This window comes from Miniopterus schreibersii (assembly GCF_964146895.1).
Source record: "Miniopterus schreibersii genome assembly, chromosome: 2".
NCBI classification, from domain to species: Eukaryota; Metazoa; Chordata; class Mammalia; order Chiroptera; family Miniopteridae; genus Miniopterus; species Miniopterus schreibersii.
Window position 1 is genome coordinate 74,607,088 of NC_138102.1, and position 26,078 is coordinate 74,633,165.

General features: G+C 36.8%; 1 protein-coding gene across 1 annotated transcript; it reads left to right on the plus strand.

The window, feature by feature from the left end:
• Positions 1-1,979: 1,979 nt before the first annotated feature.
• On the plus strand, positions 1,980-26,078 carry ITM2B (integral membrane protein 2B). Its single transcript, XM_081124601.1, has 6 exons — positions 1,980-2,306; positions 20,608-20,736; positions 21,886-22,092; positions 23,554-23,664; positions 24,123-24,273; positions 25,323-26,078. The coding sequence occupies exons 1-6, from the start codon at positions 2,190-2,192 to the stop codon at positions 25,406-25,408; spliced, it is 801 nt and encodes a 266-aa protein (XP_080980727.1). The 5' UTR covers positions 1,980-2,189; the 3' UTR covers positions 25,409-26,078.

A 26,078-nucleotide genomic window follows, 5' to 3' on the forward strand; every position in this document is an offset into this window, starting at 1 on the left:
GTAACTTATAACTATGTTTTTAACTTTCTTTTGTTGAGTCATCAACTCTCCTTCCCCCACTCCTTAGTTTCCAGGGTCAACAGGCAACATTTTATAAATCACTGGACTGGATTTGCTATGTTTGGTCTTGATCCAGCCTCTTTATTATCCCGGCTGTTTGTTGTGCACTACAGTTTTGTAGACACACCAGATAAAATGAAGAAACAAAACCAGGAGATTATTCCCAGACTGTTTGCCAACTGATTGTAAACTGTTGCTGGTACACAAAATTTCAAACTGCTGATATGCAAAATAATGGTCTTTTATTCCTGAATATTTTAGAATAGAAATAGGGGGGTGGTGGTGATTTCTTTTTCTGTCAAACTGCTTTGTTCCTCCTTTGCCTCCGTTTCCTAATTTGTGTTGTTCAGAATTTTATTTTCTTCCCTAATTCTATCAAAATGCCTTGAGGATTTTTCAGCATTTTATCATAACAAAAGGAGAATCAGGAGGAATACGTGTATAGTCATTTATAATCCTTCAGATCTTGCTTCCAGCATTCCCCAGTCTTCAGTTGTAGTGTCTCAGGAAATCTATGAAACCATTCCAGTTCACAGTTAACCCCACAGAATTGATTCCTGGACAAGTGTCACCCAGGGAAGTTTAAATAAGTTGCTGCAAGTCATATGGCTAGCTAGGGTCAGAATTCACCATAACTAAAAACTCTTCCTATTCTCCATTGAACACAAATCATTTTCACTGGAAATTCAGAATGCCTAAGCAGATGCAAGTTCTCCCCTGGGTTTCTAGCTAAATCCAGGATGACTCATGGAGATAAGATGATCCGATTCTGAAATCTTGGGTTGTTTCTAGGATTGGTGGTCTGATCCTATGGAGTCTAAGAGACCTGGCCCCCTCCTTGAGCAGAACCAAAGCCCAAGGACCTCAGATTGAACCTACTATCTTCTCGGTTAACCCAGGGCACAGCTGACACAGCTCAAACATTTGAGTACACTAGGACAAAGTGGGGTGGGAGAAGGGCCATCTGTTGACACAGTCATTAACCCAACAGTGCGGGCCAGTATCCTCTCTTGAATTAGTTGTAAGTAAAATATCTTCAAAATATAATTTTGTTTTATCCTTAAATCCCCCCCCCAATATAATTTCGTTTTATCCTTAAATCCACCCCACCCCCTGCTCCTCCGAAAACTACTAAAGACTCATTATCATAGAGTACCTTGTCTCGAATCACAAATCAGGCCAGTATGCCTGTGGGTTTTGCCCAAGTCTGCCTAAGAGTGGAACATTTTGTTTTCAGAATGTGAGATGTATGAAATACAAATCTGCTAAATGGCTTCCTCCGTGCATTGCTCTGGAACTAGGCAGGGCAGGCATTAACTTCCCGAGGGAGAGGGAGAAGACCGGGCAAGTCTGAGTCAGGTAAACGCCCTTGGGTGAGGTCCAGGGAAGATAAAGAATTCAGATCACAAAGATAGAGCCCAGTAAACATTTCTGCGCCCCACTGAGTCTGTTCCATAATAAAGTGAGAAAATGCAGGTACGGACGCCCCCAAATTTCACAGCCTTTTAGACTCGCAGTAGGCGCAGCAACCGGGGAGGGGCCGGCCTGGTGCAGCCAGAGGTTAATAATTTGTACGCTGCGAACCCAGGAAAGTGCACCTGATTTTGCTACAAAACTGCAACAACTGAGTGTAGTAAACACGTTCGAAGGGAATTCAGAACTGGAAAATCCGGGTCCGCACCCAGGAGCGCCCCTCCCTTGCTGCCGGATCACGCGTGGGGCCCGGGGGCCAGGGCAGGGCCAGGCTCGGCGCCGCGATCGGCCCCTGGGGTCCGCCCGCTTCCCGGCCCGCCCGAGCGCCCCCTCCCTCGACCGGGACCCGAGCCCCCTCTGGCTCCGCCCCTCCCGCCCGCCCGGCTCCGGCTCGGGCCAGGCCTGGGCCGCGGTCCTGGCCCCCGCGCCGGCCCCGCCCCCGGGGCTGCGCGAGTTGTCCCCGCCCTCGCCCCGGAGCTGGAGGGCTGCGGGCGCGGTGCCGCAGTAGCTGCCTCAGCCGCCGCGGAGCCGCCCGGTCCCGCTCAGCCGCCCGTGAACCGCACCCGAGGCCCGGCCGAGGAGGCTGCCCCGGCAGCCAGGAGCCCGCCGCCCGCCCCTCCAGCCCGCCGCCCGCCGAGGGCACCCCAGGCCAAGCCATGGTGAAGGTGACGTTCAACTCGGCTCTGGCCCAGAAGGAGGCCAAGAAGGACGAACCCAAGAGCAGCGAGGAGGCGCTCATCATCCCCCCCGACGCCGTCGCGGTCGACTGCAAGGTCCGAGGCCGGGAGGTGGGGCTGCGCGGGGCTCGGCGGGGGCGCGCGGGGAGCCGAGCTCGCGCCTTTCCAAGGGCCGCTCCCCTTGTTTGTCCGGCCGCAGCTTCTTTGTAAGAAAGTGCGTGTGCAGGGAGCGGTGCGTGTGCAGGGAGCGGTGCCTGACGCGGGTTGGGGTCTCGGGAGGCCCGGAGAGGAAGGATTGAAGAACTGTGCCCAGGGCACGGTCGTGGGTGCGGTCGGGGGATGTTCGCGGAGCCGGGGCCGGGTTCGTTCGACCTGCAGACCGGCGGCGACGGGCAAACCCTCGAAAACAACAACAGAGTTCGGCACTTCCTCCCACTATAAATAATGTGCCTAAAATGGCTGACATCATTACCAGCCTAAACCTCTGTTGCTTCCTACTTTCGTTTCGAGGCTCAGCACCACTTGGACCAAAGTCCAGCTCCTGTGAGCCTCGTCATTTTAAAAGCATTTTCTTCTTTGCCTCCTTTTCCCACGGCCCTTCGGTATTGTCAGGTGGGGTCTGGAGAGGGGAGCAAGGAGCAGACGGGGGGGGGGGGGGGGAGCAAAGGGAAGGTGCGCAGAGTAGGTTCTGGCTGTTGATTTTATAACTAAAATATTGCAGGTAAAGATCAGTAATTACTATGTGGATGTTAGTGTAAAACCGACAATTGGCTTTTAAATTATATCTGCATCTTTATAGGACCCCTTAGGCTAAGTGAAACTAAATGCGGGAAACTTGTCCTACATCCCTTAGAAAATTTCCCTTATTTTACAAAATCCCTCGTTTTAACCCTAAGTAAAATCAGGAGTGAAACCATAATTGTACTAATTTTCGTTAGCACTTTTCAAGACTAATTACCATAGGATATACTTAGTTTTAACTTTGAAAAACTCAGTTATTTGTGTGCAGATATGAGTAATAAGCACTATTTTTATATAGCCTAATGAAAATTACTACTGAAAAATAGGCCACTAATATTACTGTAAACATGTTTGAGAATTTAATGTGAATTGGATGTAAAAATGTTTAGCCTGTACTTGGTTTTGGAAGTGTTCTGGTTAAAAACACAAAGGTCAGGGGTTGATTTTAAATGTCTGCCTTGCCTTGAAATAGGAACAGTGAACTGATTTCGTACAAGGATTGAGAGTTTGCATATTGGTATTGTTTTTCTGAATCCATTGCAAACAGGCTTGGTCTTACAAGAAAATGTTTGGAATGCACATACCGTAATTCCAGTAGCAAATTATTATCTTAGCTCTATATTTATGTAACATTCCGTGTACCTGAAATAGATTGATAGTCAAGTGCCCAGTCACAACAGTCTCAAATACATATATAGATAGATAGATTTTAATTCTATTGCATGTCTTTTAAAATCTTCTAAAGAAGTATGATCCCTCCTATTAAAAGGGGGGGGGGGGCAGCATCAGATGATGTCACTTCAGACAGCTTTGCTCTGTTCTGCTGTAGTGAAGGAGATTTGAAACTCCACATAAGTCAGAATTAATTTGTTGGGCAGCTGTAAATCCAATTTTTGACATTTACTGTCATTTCTGAAAGGGTGACCCTGTAGATCTTCAGAATTTCTCACTGTTTCACCACAGTCAAATTTTGTGGTCATAGCAGCTGTAAAAAAGTAACCATTCATAGCTCTGTGCTTTGTTTTCCTTTTCTATCTTCTCAGATCCCCATATCCAAAGAAAAATACTGGAACTAAGTTGTGAGGGCCAGAGTCTTCCTTTGTGACCACAAAGCCGTTATGGATGAGTGGGCAGATACAAAATGACTAATTCTTTTTCTAGCTATAAGCTCAAAGGCTTCTTCAGCAAGTGACAAAATACTGCTCTACATTAAAAGTAGAATCCTTATAATCAGCCAGTCACTTAATGATAATTGGAAGGCTTACTTTATAACAGACATTTGTGAGAGAACTGTCTCTTCCTCTTAGAGCTTGGGCAGTGATTACATAATCGTCTCTGGCTCCCTGGGTGACTGTACTGTAACAGCCTAGTTTGACTGCCTGGATTCTGCACAGAATCACCCTTCTGAGGTGATTTCCTTGCCTGGTTGGTTGAGAGAATCAAGTAAAGCTAGTTATGGGTCAGGACGCCTGAGCAAGAATCGGTAATACCTTTAACCCTCCTAGAACACAGTATCCTAAAAAACAGTGTTTCTCAAAATGTACTTATAAGGGTCACTTCCTCTCGTATCATCTGGGATTCTGGTTTTAAAATGCAGATTCTACCACATTCTCTCACTCCAGTCAGCTGTCTTAATGTAGTATGCATTCCAGTACTTTACTCTGCTCTTATCTTTTGCTGTTTCTTTAGCTCTTTTCTCAGTTCAGGGTGAGAACCCCCTGGAAGCAGTTTTGTTGCCCCATTTTTTAATCTTGTCTTTTCAGTAGCTGTTAATTTCAGTAGCCATGTCTATTGATTATTTTATCTCAACCAGCTTGCTACTTTTTGTTCTTTTCCTACATTTCCCCCTTAACTATTTTCACCTTCCTCCACCAGTCCCAATTAGCACAAAACTCTTAGAGATACGAAAACAGCAGAATGTACTTCCTATGTTTTGTGTAACGGGTGAATTTGAAATTAAATGCACGTTTTATATTACAGGCAGAAATTCATTTATGTTCGTGTCTATAACTTTGAGCTTTGCAAAATCGTTTGTTATAGATGTGCGAATGTAAAAGAAAATACTTAATGTACTGAGTCAGAAGTCCCAGTTTTGTCATTACTTAACTGTTTGAACTTGGGCTTAAGTTTTTCATTTTCCTTATCTATAAGATGAGAGGGTAGGACCAATTGGTCTGTAAGGATTCTTCCAGTTTTAAAATTCTTTGAAGATGCTAGGACTCTATAATTATATTTGGCAGGAATTACGTTGTTTTCATTGTGAAAAATAACTACCTCCTCACCCTAACCACACTGTTCCCCTTCATCCTTCCTGTGTTTAGCATGTTATATTCCTTCCTCATATTAAGTAGCAGTAGGCCAAAGAGAAAGGAGATGGATAGAAGTATTATGTAACGAATCAAATATTCAGTTTGGATTACATCACTGTAGAACAGTAGTTGTCAACAGCTCATTTTCTTGTAACGCCGAATTATGAAACACCTTTCCCAATAACCAACCTCAAAAAATCTCAAGTTTGCTTCAGAGGTATTCCCAGACAGTGTCTTGCTGATAAATCATGTTGCCTCTTTTCTACCCTGGAGTTGTAGACTTTCTTAAAAGTGAGATGTTCTTAAAAGTAAAGTGCTGTGTTTATGTAGGGGAGAAGATGGGGCAGGATGGAAGCTTGAGAAAAAGTGAAGAACTACTAACCCAGTAAGGTCTGAGTTACCCATCACAAAATGGCTATTTGGGCCCTAGTTTTTCACACTTCCAGACATTTTCTGTTTGCATTAAACTCAGCTGGAGGGTTTGGGGTTTGGTAATTTAGTTTTTTGGGGGTGGTCTTTGTTTTTCTGATTTTTTTATTTTTATTTTTCCGCGTTGAGGGGCGGGGGTTGAGGCAGAGGAACAAAGGACATAAAGTATACGATGATAGTTACTGAAATGTGTTGATCTTTAGAGAGGGAATTGGGAGTTTAGTTCTTTTTAACAAGTACATATCATTACCTAGTGTTTGTAAGCATCAGTCAGTAAAAACTTTGCAGTCATTACATCTTGGTTCTCCATTGAGGGTATTGATATCTGAAGTGAAGGTTTAGTATTGGAAGATAAATTAATTGCCCCGTGCATACCAAGGGACTTGGCAGGACATCCTGTGTACTCGTGCTCCACCCAACTCTGCTACTGTTGGCTGCAGTTGCAGAGAGTGGACCAGGTTGCATACTGTACAATTGGAGGACAAGTCACCTGCTTGGGATATTCCCAATGTCATCTTAAACACATTTTCTCCCGACTAGACAAGCAGGTATATTATCCTTTGCAAAATCATAACCCTTTAAGACGTTGTGGAATTCATTTCTGCCATGTAAGAGAGGTTTAAGTGAGAAGTATTTTTAATCAGAAATATCTCTAGGGACACATAGTTAGAAATCTTTTTAAGTTGATTTAGAATTTTTTTTTTTTAATTTTTAAAAAAATATATCTTTATTGATTTCAGAGAGAGGAAAGGAGAGGGAGAGAGAGAGACAGAAACATCAATGAGAAAGTCATTGATCAAGCCCACAACTGGGCATGTGCCCTGACCAGGAATTGAACCCTGATGGCCTGGATCCCAGGTCCACGCTCAACCGCTGAGCCACGCTCGGCGGGGCAGTTGATTTAGAATTTAACTTAAGAGGCTTTCATTATGTATTGCTGAAGTTTGACTTGCTTTCATTGTACATTGAAAATGTTTTAAGGAGCAATTGTGGGACATTTATATTTTTCTTAGTTCTAGCATGTCATAACTTAAACATCTGAAGTGTCTATTAGAAAGGCATTTATTTTTTTAAAAGGAAATACTTTCTGAATTCACATAACTAAAGCTTCTTGTACTACTTTGTCTATCATTGTTAACAGTAAAGGAAGATCCAGAAACAATGTTTCTCTTCAAATACATTGATGAATTCATTCTCTTAAACTTTTTGGTAAACTTGACAACTATTTATTAGTGCTCAGATTGAAGAAGGTAAGGACTTTGTCTTCAAAGAAATTCTTCAGGCCACAACGGCTATCTGTTAAATAAAGGATTTGACAATTTTGAATTTCTGAATGAGGTTTTTGTCGATATGATGTAGAAAATAGTAACACTGGAGCTATAATTTCAAAAAGCTTATATTATGTGTAAAGAGTTATTTTCTTGGCTCTCTTACGTTCTTTGCACAAAGCTTAATGAGAATTATTTACAGGATAGACTGCTGAAAATTGGAAATTAAATTATAGATATGATCCTAAGAAAATCATTTAAAGATTATGTAATGATGATTCTCCCCTTTAATCAGTATTTGTGATATGTATTTTTTAATAGCTTTAAGGAAATCTACAATAAAATTGTACCTTCTAAGAGTTACCAATAATTGAATGAATAAACTTATTTTAAACAATTAAAGTTTTTTTATGCTCTTAAATTGATAAGAGGTTGCCCGACCCCTGTGGCTCACTCAGTGGTTGAGCATCAACCCATGAACCAAGAGGTTACCTGTTCCATTCCCCGTCAGGGCACATGCCCTGGTTTCCCACTTGATCCCCAATAGGAGGTGTGCAGGAGGCAGCCAATCGATGTTTCTGTCTCATTGATGTTTCTATCTCTTTATTCCTCTCCCTTCCTCTCTAGAAAATCAACTAAAAACATTTAAAAAAATTGATTAGATGTAAAAAGAACTTTGAGGAAGTATTTCTGTAATTCTACCATTTGGGGGGAAATCAAGAATATTCTTAAGCAGAAGAATTTCAATCTTCAGTTACAGAAATGAGGAAATTACTCGTTTTTTATGATAGAGGGATATTCTAATTTTTCATTTATTGTTTTATATTTTAATGCTGATAATCTCCAGCAGTAATTTTATGACTTACAGCTAATGTAAATATGTCAGAAGAAAAATTAATGGAATAAAATGTGCACAATTTATAAATGCTAACATTTTGAAGTTAAATATCTTGGAAATTTGCAAAATTGACACTAAGTATGGTGTCGTATATTTAATACTTGGGAGATTTTGAATATTTGCATAAGCCTTTTTTGGCATAGTTTTGATGGATTTTTGTATATTTGAATGTTTAACTTTTAATGCCAAAATTAGTTTAAAAAATTTAAGTGTATGTTTTGCAGAATGAGTTAAAAATAAAGATTAAATCTTGAATTTATTTTTCTTTAAATATGATTATAATGTTTAAAATTATTTAATATAAGAGCCAAAAAGATAACATCCAAAAGAAGACCCATCTTTGTGCTGGGAAAAATGATTTTAAGAGCTAGTCGATCTATCTAAGATCTGCATTTCTTAAAATTTATTTTGTTAGCCAACCTTTCTACTATTTCCATTCTGTTGTATATATTACTCCATCAGATTTTGTGGAAAAAAAATTCATTTTTTTCTTGCTTTCATTTTAATGCTAGGAAGAAAATTTCCCAGGCCCATTGGTTTTAGCTAGCTTAATGTTAGTCATATTAAGCAGAGAGGGCAAACTCAATGCCTCGTGGGCCCAAGTAGATGAATTAGTGAAGCTTGGCTTTTTGCATATTAAACAAGTTAGAACATTCTTCAGTTTTGTTTAAAAAGACAGACTCAGTGTTGCTCAACCCTCTAATTTTTAAAGGTACACTAGAATCAGGGTTTTTATTTGAAATCTGATTGTTAAATATTAACTAATTCATGCAAGCATTTTAGGCAAAGACACTGAAAGCCTGTTTTACAGTGCTGATAAATTATCGCCCATGGGCCCAAATATCGCCTGCTGCTGCTTGTTTTTATATGGCCCTTGAGCTAAGAATGATTTTTACATTTGTAAATGGTTGGGGAAGGAGGGAATCAAAAGAATATTTTTCCTTTTTGCCCCAGTCCCCTCAAGCAGTAGAGGGGTACAGTTCAGGAAAATTCTGTCTAGTTACTAAGAATTTAAGATTATATAATTCACAGTTTAAATCCTGCCTCTACCACTTACTGTGTGTGATACTTTGGGTAAGTTACTTCAACTCTGTCTCAGTTTCTCCATCAGCAAAATAGGGAATATGATCATCTGTAAAAAATTGATCACAATGCCTGTAACAGAGTAAGACTATGTTAGCTGCTATTACTGTTATTACTACTGTTACAATTATTACAACTACATCTCTTACAGGCTTTGGCATTCATGAAACAGTTTCATGATGTGAGACAAATGTAGTATCTATTCAGTTTTCCTTTTTACTTTGATTTGGCTTTAAAGATTTTTAAAAGTAGCCGACTTCAAGACAAAAATTAAGCAGAGCAGTTATTAATTTTTTGCTTTTATAGATGAATGCCTCAAACTTAAAGTCACTTTCAGATAGTGTTAGATCCTCCTGGCAAATAGATCCTCTTGGCAAATGATAATTCTGTAACTTGGATGTTAATTTGGCAAGTCAGAAACCCTCCCAAGCCCCACTTTCCTCATTTGTAAAATACAGTGGTAGTACCAACCTTATATAGTGTTGTGAAACAACAGTGTATAGAAATTCATCAAATGTTAGTGCTTCTGCACTATCCCCATCTATTAGAGTCTCACTTTATTCCCTTCATTCTTGTTTTGTATTACTCTCCTTCATGTCAATTATATAACAGTATTGTTGCCATTTCCACATAGGCCCCCACCAACAGGAGAGGATGCATTCCTACAACAGAAAAACCCTTTAGCACAACGATTTTCAACCAGTGTGCCATGAGAATTTTAAAAACATACAGTATATAGTCAGGTGCACTGACCCCTTTTTCCTTAGATTGTCAAATAAAAAAATGACAGCCAACACAACAATAGCCATCTGGTGTGAATGAATCAAAATTATATCGTGTGTGTGTGTCAGATCGGCAAAAAATATAATACATTTTTGGTGTGCGCAGAATTTTAGTAATTAGTTTATGTGTTCCATGAGATGAAAAAGGTTGAAAATCGCTGCTTTAGCATTCAGTAAAGAGTAAAATTGTTTTACGTTTTTGCAGCACTGTTGACTAAATAGTTTAACAGAATGCAGTTGGATTCTCATATCAGCTTCTGCAGCCGCCTGTTGTAGTATCTCACATTTAGCTTTTAGAAAACTCCACTGTACACTAGTCTGAGAATAATGAAGATAACTGTCTTCGTTTCATTGTAAGGATACTTCTAACTGTTGGATCCCCTGAAAGGGTGTCCCTGGACCACATTTGGTGAACTTCTCTAAGCACTTGCTTATACTGCTGTTTCATGGTTTCTGGTTATTTCTATTTTTTTGTTTTTTGCAATTTTATGTATTATCTATTGGCCTCCTAAATGAAGTGAATATTTAGCTTTTTCTATTTATTTTTACATATTACACATAATCTATTCTCCTGGTATAGTTGTAATTTCCGGTAAAACTGATATTCTTTGCTTTTATTGTAATTGACATAAACATTATTTACATCTGAGTAGTATAGAATGACTTTATACTACCTTTCTCATACAAAACCTTTTTATTATTTGATAATTGCTCCTTAGACTGAGAGGAGGATTGCTTCTTTTTCTGTGTATTTATTGCTAATTCATCTTCAGACTCTCTGACAGCAGTATAATTGCTTTTCTGTATGTACAAACTTACCAGATAGCTTATCACGTTTTCTGTTTTCCTGGTGATATTCCACTTGTTATTCTTCAGTCTCACCATCCAGACTGGTTGCACTCCAGCCATGTTGCTACGCAGATGTCCTGAGGGTAATTACCATCTTGGAATTGAATTACTTTTGCCTCCATCCCATGTTGGATCTGCAGTTTTATGAATCAGAGAAAAAGTGTCCGAGGTCAACATATATTTTTATTTTAAATATGTTTTTATTGATTTCAGAGAGAGGGAGGGAGGGAGGGAGAGAGAGAAATGTCAATGAAACATCAATGATGAGAAAGAGTCCTTGATCGGCTGCCTCCTGCACGCCCCCCACTGGGGACTGAGCCCGCAGCCTTGCCCCGTCCTGACCGGGATGGAACCATGATCTCCTGGTTCGTGGGTCAATGCTCAACCACTGAGCCAGGCCGGCTGGGCTGAGATCAATATTTTTTAAACCTTGCATGTCTAAGAATATCCTCACAATTAATTTATCTGGGTATAAAATTCTAAGTGAGCAGTAGTTTTCCCCCCAGCATTTTGATGATAATGCTCTGTTATCTCTTGGTCTGATGCCATTCTGATTCCTGGTTCTTTGTACATTGCCAGTTTTGTTTTATTTTTTTTCCTCTAGAAGCTTGAGATTTTTTCCTTGTGCTTTCAGCGTTCAAGTTTTTATGGACATAGTTTGCTGTCATTCATTTTCATTCTCTGTCTTAAGGTTCGTTTGTCTATCCTTTTTACTGTTACTCTGTCTAGCTTTCAAGAGGAAGTGACGATAAACGTTTAACTGGAAATCAATGGGACTTTCAACTTTGCTATCTTGATAGCCTTTTAAAGATTTATTAGAATATTCCTTAAACATTAAAAATGGACTTAATGATAATAATAGATAATAATGGAAACCATCTGCATTATTAGCACTAGTGTAATGTCAGACAGGGTGGCCTAGAGAAAGATAATAAGGCATCTTCTGGTCTCCCTCTTCAAAGTTCCAAAACTGTCTCCTTTATGAGTAATTTTATACAACTCACTACCAACTTCATGGTTTTGCTTTGTGGCTTTATTACTCTTTACTGAGGTTTCATTTTGTAATTATTGTCTTACTTTTTTCATTTACTTTGAAATGCTTATATGCTGGTGTTCCTGAATTATTTTTCATTATTGTTTTTGCTTCTGTGCATATGATTTTAATACTTTTAATTACTATGCTTTGTAATTTGATGAACAATAGATAAAAGTCTAACACACACCACTTATTACGTGTGTGGTTCAATTGAAGTAAACCAATTATGATGGCAGAATTCTGTGGAAACTCAAGCTATGTTTTTGTTGGATCTGAGTATTATCCAATTGTTACATCGTGTCACTTTACCTTTTACCAGAGTTAATTTGCCTGAGCTATTACTTAGACAGGTAGTTGACCTAATAGTTTCATGCTTTCCCTTCCCCAAGATGCACATGGAGTTGGATGATACTTAGGTCTTATTAGTTCTGTGATAGTACACAGATAATTTTACTTAACTTTCCTGGCTTTCATTATATTTATCTGTAAAATGATGTGTTGGACTAAATGACATTTCATGGTCTTTCCACACGGAATCTTTTATTTCTGAGAACAAAACTGATCATATATTCAGAGGCACCTACTGCATGGCCAGACACTAAACCAGGAATTTTTAAATTACTAAGTGCCCCAACATTAGAGAATCACCTAGCGTAGCTGAGATAGACTAAACCAATTATGTAAACCAAATTAATCACAACCTACTTAAATGTCTGTATCTGCTTTCACAAGAAAACAACACCCCGGGATCCAAGAGCTAGGAGAGTGGTGGAGTAAGGGGACACGATCAAATGACTACTGAGTATTTATTGTACGTGCACTTGGTGCATGGCATAAGGTTGGAAGCACTTTTATTTCTTTTGTTAATCGTCACCCAGGGATATTTTTTTCTATTGATTTTTAGAGAGTGGAATGGAGGGAGGAGTGGGGGAGAGAAAGAGAAACATTAATGTGAGAGAGAGACATCAATCAGGGGTCAGGGATCCAACCTGGGACCCAGGTATGTGCCCTTGACCAGTAATCGAACCCACTGGGTGGGTGCTCTAACCATTGAACCACACTGGCTAGGGCTCAAAGCACTTTTTACGTGTTCATTCTATAGAGACAAATATCCCTGATCTCAAGAACTGGAATTATTTTTCTAGTCATTTTGTGTTAACTTCCACATTTTTCTACTTGGACCGAAGATACAACTTTCCACATTTAAACTATTTTATGATTTTAGAAAAATATACTAGGAATTTTCTTATCAAAAATGTTGTATTTTAAATGGAATTATTCATATTTGAAGATGAATGTGTAACACTCTTGTTGAGTAACATTAAGATCCAAAATTTATACAAAAATGAGTCTAGAACTGGTTTGCTTTTTTCCCCCTCTAACTTCACACTTAATGTTATAACGAATTACAAAAATTATTATTCCTATCATACTTAAAATTTTCAGTAACACAATTGCTATTCTTATTAGGAACAATATGAACTCATGATTCAGTCAGTGGCAGAAGAAATCTATCTTGACCAATTTAGCTATTCCTGGTAAAGGCTGTAATTCACAATAAGTAACGTATGTAATACTGTTTTTATAAACCTGCCTGTAAGTGCTGGTCTAGGCTTTTCTTTTGACTACCCATGCCTTTCAGTCTCACCAATATGAATTTTATATGTAGAAAAAATAGAAGATTTTTAAGGTATCTACTCACATATTAATATTCTGCCCTGTCCCTAATGATACAAAAGTGATTACGTTATTATCTAGCACTAAACGCATTTGCAGCCTGGTTTTTTAACTTTTTATTTCTGACCTACTTTTTAACCTAGACTGGTGCTGGTTATTTAGAATGTCAATATCTGGTTCAGATGTTATAGATTTCTCACAATAGTTAGATTGTTACACGATGGCTTTAAATTTTAATTTCCTTTTGCTGCTTGTATATTGTAAGATTTGTTAACAGTAAAGGACGTTTATGAGAAATCTGTTTTGTAGACATTGTAATTTTAGATTAATTTCTCACTTTCTAAACCTCCCGCTATTCCAAGTACAGAATAATGTAATAACACTTACTGTCCTTGTAATGACAATCACTTGAAAAACTGCCTCCTTTTGGTATCTCAGACACAACATTTCCCATATGGACTTGGTCCCCATAGATGAGACTGTAGCAATCTTGTTTGAAAAGTCAAATGAGAAAGCAAAATTTAAATACTGATTTAAATGTATAAGAAACTGCAAACAAATGTTTTCTGTGTTTATAGCTTTTTAATAAGTTGGAGCAATCTCTGACATAACTTTTGTGGCTCTAAGACTATAGGTAGGAAAGCTTTTGGAAATTTTTAAAGTAGGTTTTTAGATGATCACCAGGCTTTTTGTTTGTTTATTTAAAAATTCTTACTGAAATGGTGACTTAATTTTGCTGTCCAGTAATATGTCTTTTTGCAAGTGGCTTTTCAGTTTTCTGTTGTAGCTTGCTTTTTATTGGCTTCAACCTTAGCATATTCTTGTTTCAGCTTACCTTTCACAGCTAAATCCCCTGGTGAAGGAAATAATGATAGCTATCATTAAGCACTTCCTATTTACTATGTACCAAAATGATTTAAATGCTTCATCTATATTTTCTCATTTAATCCCTAAAACAACCCTATGAGATAATCCAAATTTATGATGAGTAATTGAGATGGAGAAGTTAAAATACCACTTGTCCAACTGTTTCCTGTCCTCTAAAATTTTGACATTTCTTGTTGGCTGACAGTCTTATTTTTCTGTTCTTTTTCTTACAGGTTTGTACCTTTTTTTTAGCTTCTTTAGTATCATTTAATTGGGCCTTGGGGCAGGGGGGTGACTTGTCCTTCCTGCTCATAAATTGAGAAAGGAAAGTAATTTGAGTTTACTGGAGTATTGAATACTGAAATATTTGGCTTTTTTAGGTATACAGTTCCGATAATTTTGACCAAAGTTGTATCTTCTGTCCAAGTTGAAAAATGTGAGAGCTTTGAAAAAGTCTCATACAGAATATTTTTCTCATCCCCTCCCCCCAAAAATTCCTTCATACCACTTTGTAGTCATTCCTGTCTCTCACCCTGTTCCTGTTTTCTGTTCCTATAGTTTACCTTTTCTAGAACGTCATATAGATGGTATTATAACCTAAATAGCCTCTGTCATTCTCATTGTTTTATCTTTTCTGGAAACTGGGAGTTGTTTGGAACAACTCTGTGATTCCTGTAGCCCTTGGACCAAGGTTTTCTTTGGGCTTACCCACTCCCTACTCCTCTCTGCCACCATTTTTTGTTTGCTGATGCCAACTGTTTGGGTTTGTTCTTTGTAAAAGAATGCTGCTTCTGTCATTTGAAAGATTAAGATGCCTTTATCAACCATATTAATCCAGTCTCTAAAACCCGGATCTCAGAATCCTTTATATGAGGAACTGGTTTAGACTGGTGGTTTATAAAATTAGGTTCTCAGAAGGGAGCATACCTAGTCAGAGCTGAAAATGAAGATAAGGTTCAAAACCATGTGATCTAGAAAAGAACTTGGTATGTGTTGTTTTCAACTGGGGACAAAAATCATGAGAAAGGAGTTGAAAAATCTAGACCATTAGTCAGAAGTCTGTTTTTAAAAATTAGAATCACCTAATTTTTTAAAATGTTGGCAACTAATTCTGTATTTTGGAAAACAGTATACAGGCCAAACAACACATCCATGGACAGTTGGCCGGTGCATCCCCATATTTATCGATATTACCAAATATGTTTTAAAATGTATGTTTCTAAATAACTAAATCTACTTCTGAAGTTTCAGTAGCTCATGGTAGTCTGAGTTGAATAAATTGTATTGGTTCTTTCCTCTATTTCTGTCTCATTTTTATACCGGAAGTGTTCTTATGACCCCTCCTCCCTTCCTTCCTTTTAATGTAACATAATTTTTAACCCTAACAGATATATTTCTCATTAGTATTCTGTTTTTTGGGTTTTTTAAATATATCTTTATTGATTTCAGAGAGAGGAAAGGAGAGGGAGAGAGAGAGATAGAAACATCAGTGGAGAGAGTCATTGATCGAGCCCACAACCCGGGCATGTGCCGTGACCGGGAATCGAACCTCGATAGCCTGGATCCTAGGTCGACGCTCAACCGCTGAGCCACGCCGGGCCAGGCAGTATTCTGTTTCTTAAAGCATTGTTGCATTTGCTATAATAATGCAAAATAGTATATCTGAGAGCTTTGAAAAAATGTCTTCATCCTAAGAAGAAGGCTCAAATACAAGTGCCTGGGATGTAAACTGCTTTGTTAGTATGGGATCAGAATAAAAATTTTATGAAAACCCTTGCATTTTGTCTGCGTTAAGTTTATAATTGAAGCACATTTCTGAAGCTTCTTAGGGAACTGATTGAGGTGACCTAATTCTTAACTAATTGAAGTACCAGAACAGAGTTTGTCCTTCATTTTGCTTAAGATATAATTAAGCAGTTTTATTTTATTATATGGTAAGATTTATTTGAACTAGAAATTAGTACAGTGCGAGAATGAGACTGCTTTTGAAAGTCGTATCTTTCTATACCTGCTGTTGAGGAGTGATTATAGGCCAGCTTGTGCTTCAGTGTCTTCATTTATAAACTGGGGTAAAAGCTTGAGGTTTTAGAAAGATTAATGAAATGGTAATTGTACAGCACCTGTGGGAGATCTTATACCTCATCAGCATAATTTAAGGTGTACCAGTTTCGCAGTACGTAGGGAGGACATGTTTCTGTAACTTGTTTTAAATTAGGCCAGGTAATGTTATATACCCTAGTGAAGAAACTCTTGTTCATGAGTAATTTTCCTTTTTCTTGTTGATTTTTGTTGGTATTCTTTAATTATGAAGTAATCTAAGCATACAAAAACAGAATCTGTAATACCATTTTATAGTTTTAAAGTCTTAGATATCATGTACTGTATATATTATGCAATTTGTCTTGTTTGTGTGTGTTTTTGTTTTGTTTGTGATTTAGTATTATGTTTCTGAGATTTATCTCAAAATCAATAGTGCTTGTTGATTGTATTTTAACTATTATTATATGAACCTATAATACTTTCTTCACTTGATGGACTTTTAGGTTATTTCCAGTTTTTTTCTTATTGACAGTTCTACAGTAATCATTCTTGGACTTATGTCTTTATGTACATGTACAAAAGTCTAGGGTTATAGTCCAAGGAATGGAATTGCTGGCTTATAGGGTATATATCTTTAATTTTATTAAATGCTACCAAATTATTCTCCAAAGCAATTGCGCTTTTGTCAACTGTATAAAAGGTCCCAATCCTCATTGTTCCATACTTTCTTTCTCCAGCACTTGGTGGTGTTAGACGTTTATTGCCCAATGTGTAGGATTTCAGTTGATTTTTCCCTCATTCCCCATATTGAAATATAATTTACATGGAATAAAATTGATCCATATTATGTGTACAATTTAATTGAATTTGTGGTAATTATATAAAGTCATATATATTCACCACTACAATCAAGATATGAAACATTTCCATCAGGCTAAAAGGTTTCCTCCTGCCTCTTCAGTCTTCCCTTCATCAGCCCTTGGCCATTGCAACCACTAAGTTGCATTTTGTCACTATAGTTTTACTTTTTCTGGAATTTCATAAAAATGGAGTCATGCAGTGAGTAGTCTTCTGCATTGGACTTTTTTCACTTGCATGGTTTTGATTCATTATGAATAAACCACAATTTATCCATTCATTAGTTAGTGGATATTTGTGTTGTTTCTAGTATGGGCCAATCTTAGTCAGTCTTGCTGAACTATTAATTAGTTTGAATAATTAGACTTTTTGGATTTTCTACAGTTATATCATTTACACCCAGCAATTTTGTGTTCTTTTTTCTAATTTTTATATCTGTGTTCTTGTCATTTGTGTACCAGGTAGGATCTCTAGTACAATGTTGAAAGGAAACGAATCAGTTTTAGTGGGCATCCCTCATATTTTTTACTTGAAAAAGGGTATGGTATAATTTTGAAGTTTCACCATTAAGTATGGGGCTTGATACACGTTTTTGATGATTAGCTTTATTTATATTAAAGAATTCACCTCTTCCTTGTTTACAAAGAGACTTTATTATGAATGGGAGTTCTGGTTTGACAAAATGCATTTTCTACATATTTTGAGATGGTTGTGGGGTTTTTCTTCTATAATTTTATATGTGGCTTCTTTCTTAAAGCTTACTCTTTCAGGTGTTAAAATTTAATCATTTTAAATACACTTAATAAATTGCTTAACTTAAAACTTTTCTATCTTGAATATACTTTAATTCCTCTCCATGACTCAGATTGTAATACGGCATGTCATTTATTTGTCATGCCTAATGTTAATTTTGGCTATAAATTGCTTAGGATGTGAGCCATGTCTTAATCAAGATGTGAGCCATGTTTTAATCACACTTGAATTTCCCAGAGGATCTAGCACTGTACATTGCAAATAGCAGGCCCTTAATAAATGTTGATCTGGGCTAAGTACTTAATTAGGGCTGCTGTTCTTTGCTAAATAGCCACTGTATGTCATGAATTCTTATGTTGCCACCCCCCAATATCATTCTCATGCAGGCTGCCGATGTAACTTATGGGTCATTAAAAAAATAACCAAGCTTTAAAAAAAACTAAATTTCTTTCACTCATCAAATATTCGTTGAGAACCAACTAAATGCCAAGTTTGGCTGCGAGCTGCCAGTATAGCCATGCATTGTTGAGGTGCTGAACAAATGGCCTGTCGATAAGTAAAGTATTTATAAATTAAGTCTTTGAGAAATTTAAATTTTTTTGTTTATTATCATAGTCTTAAATTTTTGTTTGTTTTGCTTTGCTTTGTTTTTTTAGCTTAAACAAAAACATTTATTTCTCACAGTCTAGAAGCTGGGAAGTCCCAGATCAAGGTGTAGGCAGACTGAGTTCTGGTGAGAGCCTGCTTCCTGGTTTGTAGATGGCTGTCTTGTATCCTCACATGGTGGAGAGCAGAGACCTAAAAAGTCATTTTTGAATGAACATGAGAATTCAAACTCCGGAGCATGGCATACAAAGTTGTTTTTTAAGAAATTTTCTTTTACTGATTTTAGAGAGAGGAAGGGGCGGGGAAGAGAAAGAAAGAAACATCAATGAGGGAGAGAAACATTGATCATTTGCCTTCCATATCTGCCCTGACTGGAGATTGAACCTGCAACATAGTATGTGCCCTGACCGGGAATCAAACCCGAAAACTTTTTGTGTATGGGACGATGCTCCATCCAACTGTGCCATACCAGCCAGGGCCAAAGTCGCTTTTTGACCTGCCCCAGTTACCTCTCCATTCTTATCTCTTGTACCCCTTCCCACCATATTGGGCACTCCAGCCATACATGTGGCCCTTGGAGAAATAAATACATTTTAGGTTGATGGTTTCATTCATTTTTTTCCCTTTAACTCTGTCATCTGTGTGGGTAATGAATATATTTGTCCTTTAGCATTCCATTCCAGTATTTTCTACCCTGGGAAGTCTTCCCCAAACAATATCATTCCTTCTTCTGTGCTCTCTGGTTTCTCCTATTAGAACCCATGTCGTACGTATGTTCTCTTTGCATATTTACTTTCCAGACTGATTTTTTATGATCTCTTCTTGACAGAGACTATATAACCAATGCCTAGAACATAGACATTCTTGAAATTATTGTTTGCTGCCCAGTTAAAAATGATACATCAAAAGACCTGGGGACTTGTCATTAATTTGATAATTAGGGCTGCATATTCTTTTGCAAATGTCTGCCTATCGTCTTTGGCTATTCACTTTTGTGCTGCTAGAAAAGAGCCTACCAAACAGTGAGTGTTGTACGCACATTTGACTGTCTCAGCAGCTGGTACCAAATGTTTAGAAATAACTATTTCCACCCCTCCACTCTGCCTCCATCTTAAAATCAGTTATGCTAGGGACTAATTCTTATCTCCCTAGATATTTATGTCAGATCAGGTAAGGACTCAAGCAAACACTGTACTTTATCAATTCAGTTGTCATACTACCTTATGACTTCATGGAATTCTTGTAACTTTTTATTCACAGGTAGAATATCTTACATGTCTTAATAAATTTTTCTAGTCTTAGTTTCATTACATACTACTCTCTTGTAGTGCACTTGTTGTATTATGTATGCAGTACATTGACAAGTATGCCTACTACAGTAACCTTTAACACTCACAGCTTAGTGGTTAGACGGTCATATACTTTGCAAAGTGTTCTCCCCAATTATTTTCAGTACCCATTATTGCAATGTTATTCACTATTATTTCTTGAACCTCTAATAATGTAATGCCAGCAGTTAATCTCCTTTGTCTACTGTTTGCATTTGAAACTGGTACAAATAAGAAATTAGCTCTTCCTCTGAAGTGACAGAAGAGGAACTGGGTTAGGAGGGCAAAGGGAGTATCTCAAGACTTGACCCCAGATGATGTTCTAATGTTAAATTATTTCCTTGAGTGAGTCAAAATAAAAATTCTAGCAATTGTATGATAGTTTTATGTCTTTGGACTTTGTAAGGGTTTTTTATTGAATCTTTCCTAGAAAGATCTTATTTGAAGACTTCCTAGACACTTTTTCTATTGCAATAATGTTATACTCTGAAGTCATAATATACAAGGCTCAGCACTGTAATATTGCATGACAAAGTTGTGTTGTAACCTTTTCTGAATTTTTAAATGTTAGAAGATGTATTAATCACCAAATGCTGTGCACAGAAAATAAAAATTATCCATATAAAGATATGGATAGCAGGTGGGGTGTTGAGAGTTAGGAGGCAGAACTCTCCCAAGGGACTGGATTCTTAGCTCCAGAGGCATTATGATGAGTCTTGGCACCACCACTTTGATCTTGATTGAGACCTGACTCCTCGGTGTCTTTATCTTTGTATATAAAACAATAATCCTTAAGGTTTCTTTCAGTCCTCACCTTCCTATGATTCTGACCGGAGATGTGATATTGACCATCAGTCTGTTTTCATATTTTAGGATCCAGATGAAGTAGTACCGGTTGGCCAGAGAAGAGCCTGGTGTTGGTGCATGTGCTTTGGACTAGCATTCATGCTTGCGGGTGTCATTCTAGGAGGAGCATACCTGTACAAATATTTTGCACTTCAAGTAAGTGGAAAAATACTAAGAACTTTTTTGCCTTGCCTTCACGTGTTAGAAGATTGGTCCTAACTTGCTCTAAGCCTGCACTTCAGTCTGTGGCCTTTAGCCAGAGTGGTGGTCCTATTTGAAAGCTGTGTTTAAAAGTCTCCTGAACCTGTTTGCCCAGCCTTTTAGACAGGCAGCATTTTAGACAGAGAAATACACTGGAGTACTTCTCTCTGCCCCTTTCTCAGTAATTAGTTTCTCTAGAGACTTGTATGACTTCAGCAGTAACTTAAGATGGAACTTATGTAAAACTTAAGTGTTTAGTGGTAATCCTAGTGGATTAAGACAGATTTTTCTTCTGATTATAATTATGACTATCTCAAATATTTTAATATTTAAGTAACTAATTTTGAACTAGTCTGCCAGAGGATGTATAAATTTCATGCTCATTTTCTATATTTTTTGAGAGAATGGCATGTTACTGGACATTACTGAAATACTACTCATCTTTGTTTAATACAATTTTATAAGAAATATATTTAGTAAAGGAAAACTCATTTGCAGTTTTACTGTCCAAAGATACTTGTCATAATGTTTTGTTACATACTCCTAGTCTTTATTACTTATATGTGCTTTTTATAATCTTTATAATGATTTGCTGTAATGATATTTTCCACTTAATTGTGATATATTTTAAGGAAAATCCAGACTCTGGGAATTTTAGAAATATTATTCCTCTATTGGCTAATAAGAGAAAAATTATTGAATTGGTGAATCCTATTAAAAGTTTTAAAAGTATGTTCGTTCAGAAGAAACATTAATTTCCGAATATATTCTTTTATAAAAATAATGCCTACAACTAGAAATAGGCTTGTGTATTTCTTCAGATTTACTTGTCACCAGAGGGATAATTGCTTTACATTCTATTTTTGTGGACCACAAAAAGTAAAGGGAAAACCAGCTGCTTTTCTCCTTCTGAAGCTGCTTTTTACAATACTTCAAAACTTGATCTTAAAGAATGTGTTATCTCTATAATTAAACTGTCTGACTTGTCATCTAAAACTGAGAGTTTGCAAGCAAACTACTATTTAGGTGGCAGCTTAAGTAATGCTTACATTTAAAAACCTGTCTCTCACTGAATTACTGAAATAGTGTTTAAATCCTCTATAGCCAGATGACGTGTACTACTGTGGATTAAAGTACATCAAAGATGATGTCATCTTAAATGAGCCTTCTGCAGATGCCCCAGCTGCTCGCTACCAGACAATTGAGGAAAATATTAAGATCTTTGAGGAAGAAGAAGTTGAATTCATCAGTGTGCCTGTCCCAGAGTTTGCAGATAGTGATCCTGCCAACATTGTTCATGACTTTAACAAGGTGAGCCAGTGTCCTAAACTGTCAAAAGAGTGCAAGTTCTTTAATTTATGCTTTTTGTAGTTTTAATTTCAGTATTTGCTAATTTATTCTATTTAGAGTTTACTTTTTACTTAAAAAATGAACTTGGGTTTCTTCTGTCCTATAAAATAAAGTGTCAGCATTTGATGGGCTTAATAATTATTTCTAAGTTCTCATTCTACATTTCCTCCCTAGCTATTGAAAATTGTTAATCACTGCAGAAAAGTAGAAGTGAAAATACAGTTAATTTCCCAAGTTCTCCACCTGGTTACAAAATTTTGTCATATTTTCTTCATCTTTTTTTCACATTTGACACTTGACCCTCAGATACTTAAAGCTGTTATTTCTTAACAATGAGGACTTTGTCTGCATAACCATATAATTATCACATCTAAGAAAATGCACATTAGAGTATAATTTAATATTTAGTTGACATTTAAATTCCCCTAATATTTTTTGTCCCAAGAATATTTTCTTCTTTCAAACCAGAATTCAGAGATTCAGCAGTTCTCATATTACCTGTAGATGTTAAATCAGTGTATGTTTGCCATTTTGAACATTCGGACATATTACTGAAGTTGGCGTTGCATTTTATCCGTGATAAAATACATATAATGCATATTTATAAGCCAGTTTGAAAAATTACTTTAAGGTGATAATTCTTATCCAAAGCAAATAGAAAATAATAAAAACTAACACTGATCTCTTAAAATCTAAGTGTTTATATGGTTTTAGTTAACTCATTTTAATCCTCAAAACCATCCTCATGACAGTCTTTCTCAATCAGGGTTTCTCACCTGAACCACAAGAGCACAGACAATCATTTAATTAACTGTTACTCAGTTCTCTAAGGATGGTATTAACTAATACTATTCTAGATAGGCAGATGATCATTTTACATATAATGGATGGATGCCTTGGAGGGCATTAGCGTTTATACCTGAGGGAACTAACGAAATCTCTTATTCAGATCATAGGTTATTTGCAGTTAATTTTAATGGCTTATTATCAGTTATTACAGAAACAAACCCCTGATAAGAATTTTACATCCAGCCTGGCCTGGTAGCTCAGTTGGTTGGAGTGTCAGCTGGTACGTCAAAGGTGCGGGTTCAATCTCTGGTCAGGGCACATACAAGAATCAACCAATGAACGCATAAATAAGTAGAAGGACAATGTTTCTCTCTCTCCTTTCCTCTCTTTGTAAAATCAACAAATAGATAAATAAAAATTTTTTTAAAGAATTTTATTTCTTAGTAGCAATTATTTTTCTTCTCCCATTACTACTTCCATTCCTATCCCAGCAAAGTCTTGACTTGTTGAAGTACAAGTGCTTTATACATTCTAAAGCCAACTCATTCTAATGGTACAAGTTATTCTTAAAAGTCTAGTTGTTGCCTGAATTATAAATATTAATCTAACAAAAATGTATCTTTTTCTTCCCAGAAACTCACAGCCTATTTAGATCTTACCCTGGATAAGTGCTATGTGATTCCTCTGAACACTTCCATTGTTATGCCACCCAGAAACCTGCTGGAGTTGCTTATTAACATAAAGGTATAAAATTTTAAACTATTTCTTATTGGTGCTGCTATAGCATCTTGGAATTTCTTGTTGAGAAGCTACCCCTGTGGGAGTCCATTTTGCTAGAAATATAGCTGAGAGGAACTAGGACTCATGGTTTTGGTTTTTTGAGGAGTTTTTTTTTTTCTTTTAATTTTGAAATTAAATATAATTTTAGGAGTTATATTTAAGTTTTCCTAAAGGTCCAGAGAATAAATAGGAGGCTTTCAAGAAATAAAATCTGTGTTACAGCTACTTAATCCTGATGCCATAAACAATATGTAAACAAATGGGCATGAATGTTTTTCAGTAAAACTTTATAAAAACAGATGGTGGGCAAGTAGTTTGCAGCCTCTGTTCCAACTATAAACTCTAAGAGTTTTGTTTATTTTCTTTGTCTGTTCAATGTAGGCCTTGAGATAGTCATGTAATATATTCTTTCCCAAATGTAGGCTGGAACCTATTTGCCTCAGTCATACCTGATTCATGAGCACATGGTTATCACTGATCGCATTGAAAACGTTGACCACTTGGGTTTCTTTATTTATCGACTGTGCCATAACAAAGAAACTTATAAACTGCAACGCAGAGAAACCATTAAAGGTAATACTTTTTAAAGTGCTGGCAGGAAAGTTTTTTGTTTCACTACATTGTGTTAAACTAGATTTAATATGTTAAAACTCTGTTCTATCACTATAAATATTTGGAGATTTCTGAAGCATCATCTTAACTCTAAATCCACTCTTCTCAGATAGAGAGAATAGGTTAATGTGAAATCTCATTGCCTTGAGGTGCTGATAGGTTACCTTCCATGTAGTTATCCAGTCCAGCTTTGTATCCTACCTCTTTGGTACAGCCACTCTGCACGGGTCCTTCTTACCCAGTGGGTCTCTAGAGGAGTTCTTCAGGTGAATGCCCAGGGATCTGGATTCTAAGCAAATTGTTTGTCTTTTGGATCTTGTTGAAGATCGTCAGTCAGGTTAATTATAAAGGAATTTGGCTGAAGAATTAAGAGTATTGACCCAACTAACATAGCTTTGTCAAATCACTAAACCTTTGTTTCCTCACCTGAAAAATAAGGATGACAGTATCTCCGCATTTCTTTTCAAGATCATTATAAAAATAAAGTTAAAGCACATGGCAGAGCTGTGGGAAAGTAAGAAGTGACATTCAAATACACTGTGGTGTGATTTCTTTGGAACTTCAGCCCACAGTAAAAGTGCTTTCCTGGCTTTTGTTAGCGCTTTTAATAATACAGTTCTCTTACCTCAGGCTGATGACTCACCTGAAACCTGCTGCTTGATTTCTTACATTTTTAAATTATCTTAATGGTTCATAATTTTTAAAAATGTCAGATTTATGTATATAATGAAATTCTGTCTTTTTAGTGTGAAGTTTCAACAAATCACCACTACAGTGAAGATGTATTTCTAAGTTAGACAAATGGCATTGTTGTTACTAAGATCTGTCAAGACACTTAGTTCAGAAAAGAGAGGAAAATTACATTCTTTAATGTTAAAAAAATCAAATTATAGAGGTTAATGTAATATACAGTAAAATATTTTCATATGTCTAAATAATAACTATGAAGGTTAATGTGAATATTCATTACTAAAGAACCAAAAATTTAACAACTTTTCCCTCCCGAACAGGTATTCAGAAACGTGAAGTCAGCAATTGTGCTACTATTCGGCATTTTGAAAACAAATTTGCTGTGGAAACCTTAATTTGTCCTTGAACAGTCAAGAAAAACATGGAGAAAAATTTAATATCACAGCATAACCATACCCTTTGTATTTTGTGCAGTGATTATTTTTTAAAATCTTCTTTCATGTAAGTAGCAAACAGGGCTTCACTATCTTTTCATCTCATTAATTCAATTAAAACCATTTCCTTCTAAAAATCTTCTCTTCTTTCCAAGTGTGGTGTCTTTTATCTTTGAATTAATAGTTACATAAAGTCATAAATAATAGTACACTTCACCATAGATCTTAGATACAGAAATTTTATGTTTTAATTATGCATTTTCAAGAGGAGTGGTTATCTAAAGAATAATCATATAAATTCATTCATAAAAATGGACCATCGTGACTTATTTCTAGTTGTTGGTTGCCCTGCTACTTAGTTGTTAGAGCGTTTAAGCACACAATTTAATTTTTCTCTAATTAAAACACGCAGTATTTTCAGTGTCATATTTAACTATTTAGAGTATAATTTCCACCTCGTTGTTTTAATATCCTAGGCAACTGCTGTAATAATATTTTAGAAATTGTTTGGAACTTAAGAAATAACTGTGTTACTAATTTGTATAACCCATATCTGTGCAATGGAACATAAATATCACAAAGTTGTTTGACTAAAGGCGTGTATGTTGTTTTTCCCATGTAATAAAACCAAAGAGTAATTTG

Excerpts from the sequence above, each read along its gene's own strand:
- ITM2B (XM_081124601.1), top strand. The coding sequence starts at position 2,190 with ATGGTGAAGGTGACGTTCAACTCGGCTCTGGCCCAGAAGGAGGCCAAG. Across the intron at positions 2,307-20,607 it reads CCGTCGCGGTCGACTGCAAG|GATCCAGATGAAGTAGTACC; the intron begins GTCCGAGGCCGG and ends TTCATATTTTAG. Across the intron at positions 20,737-21,885 it reads ACAAATATTTTGCACTTCAA|CCAGATGACGTGTACTACTG; the intron begins GTAAGTGGAAAA and ends AATCCTCTATAG.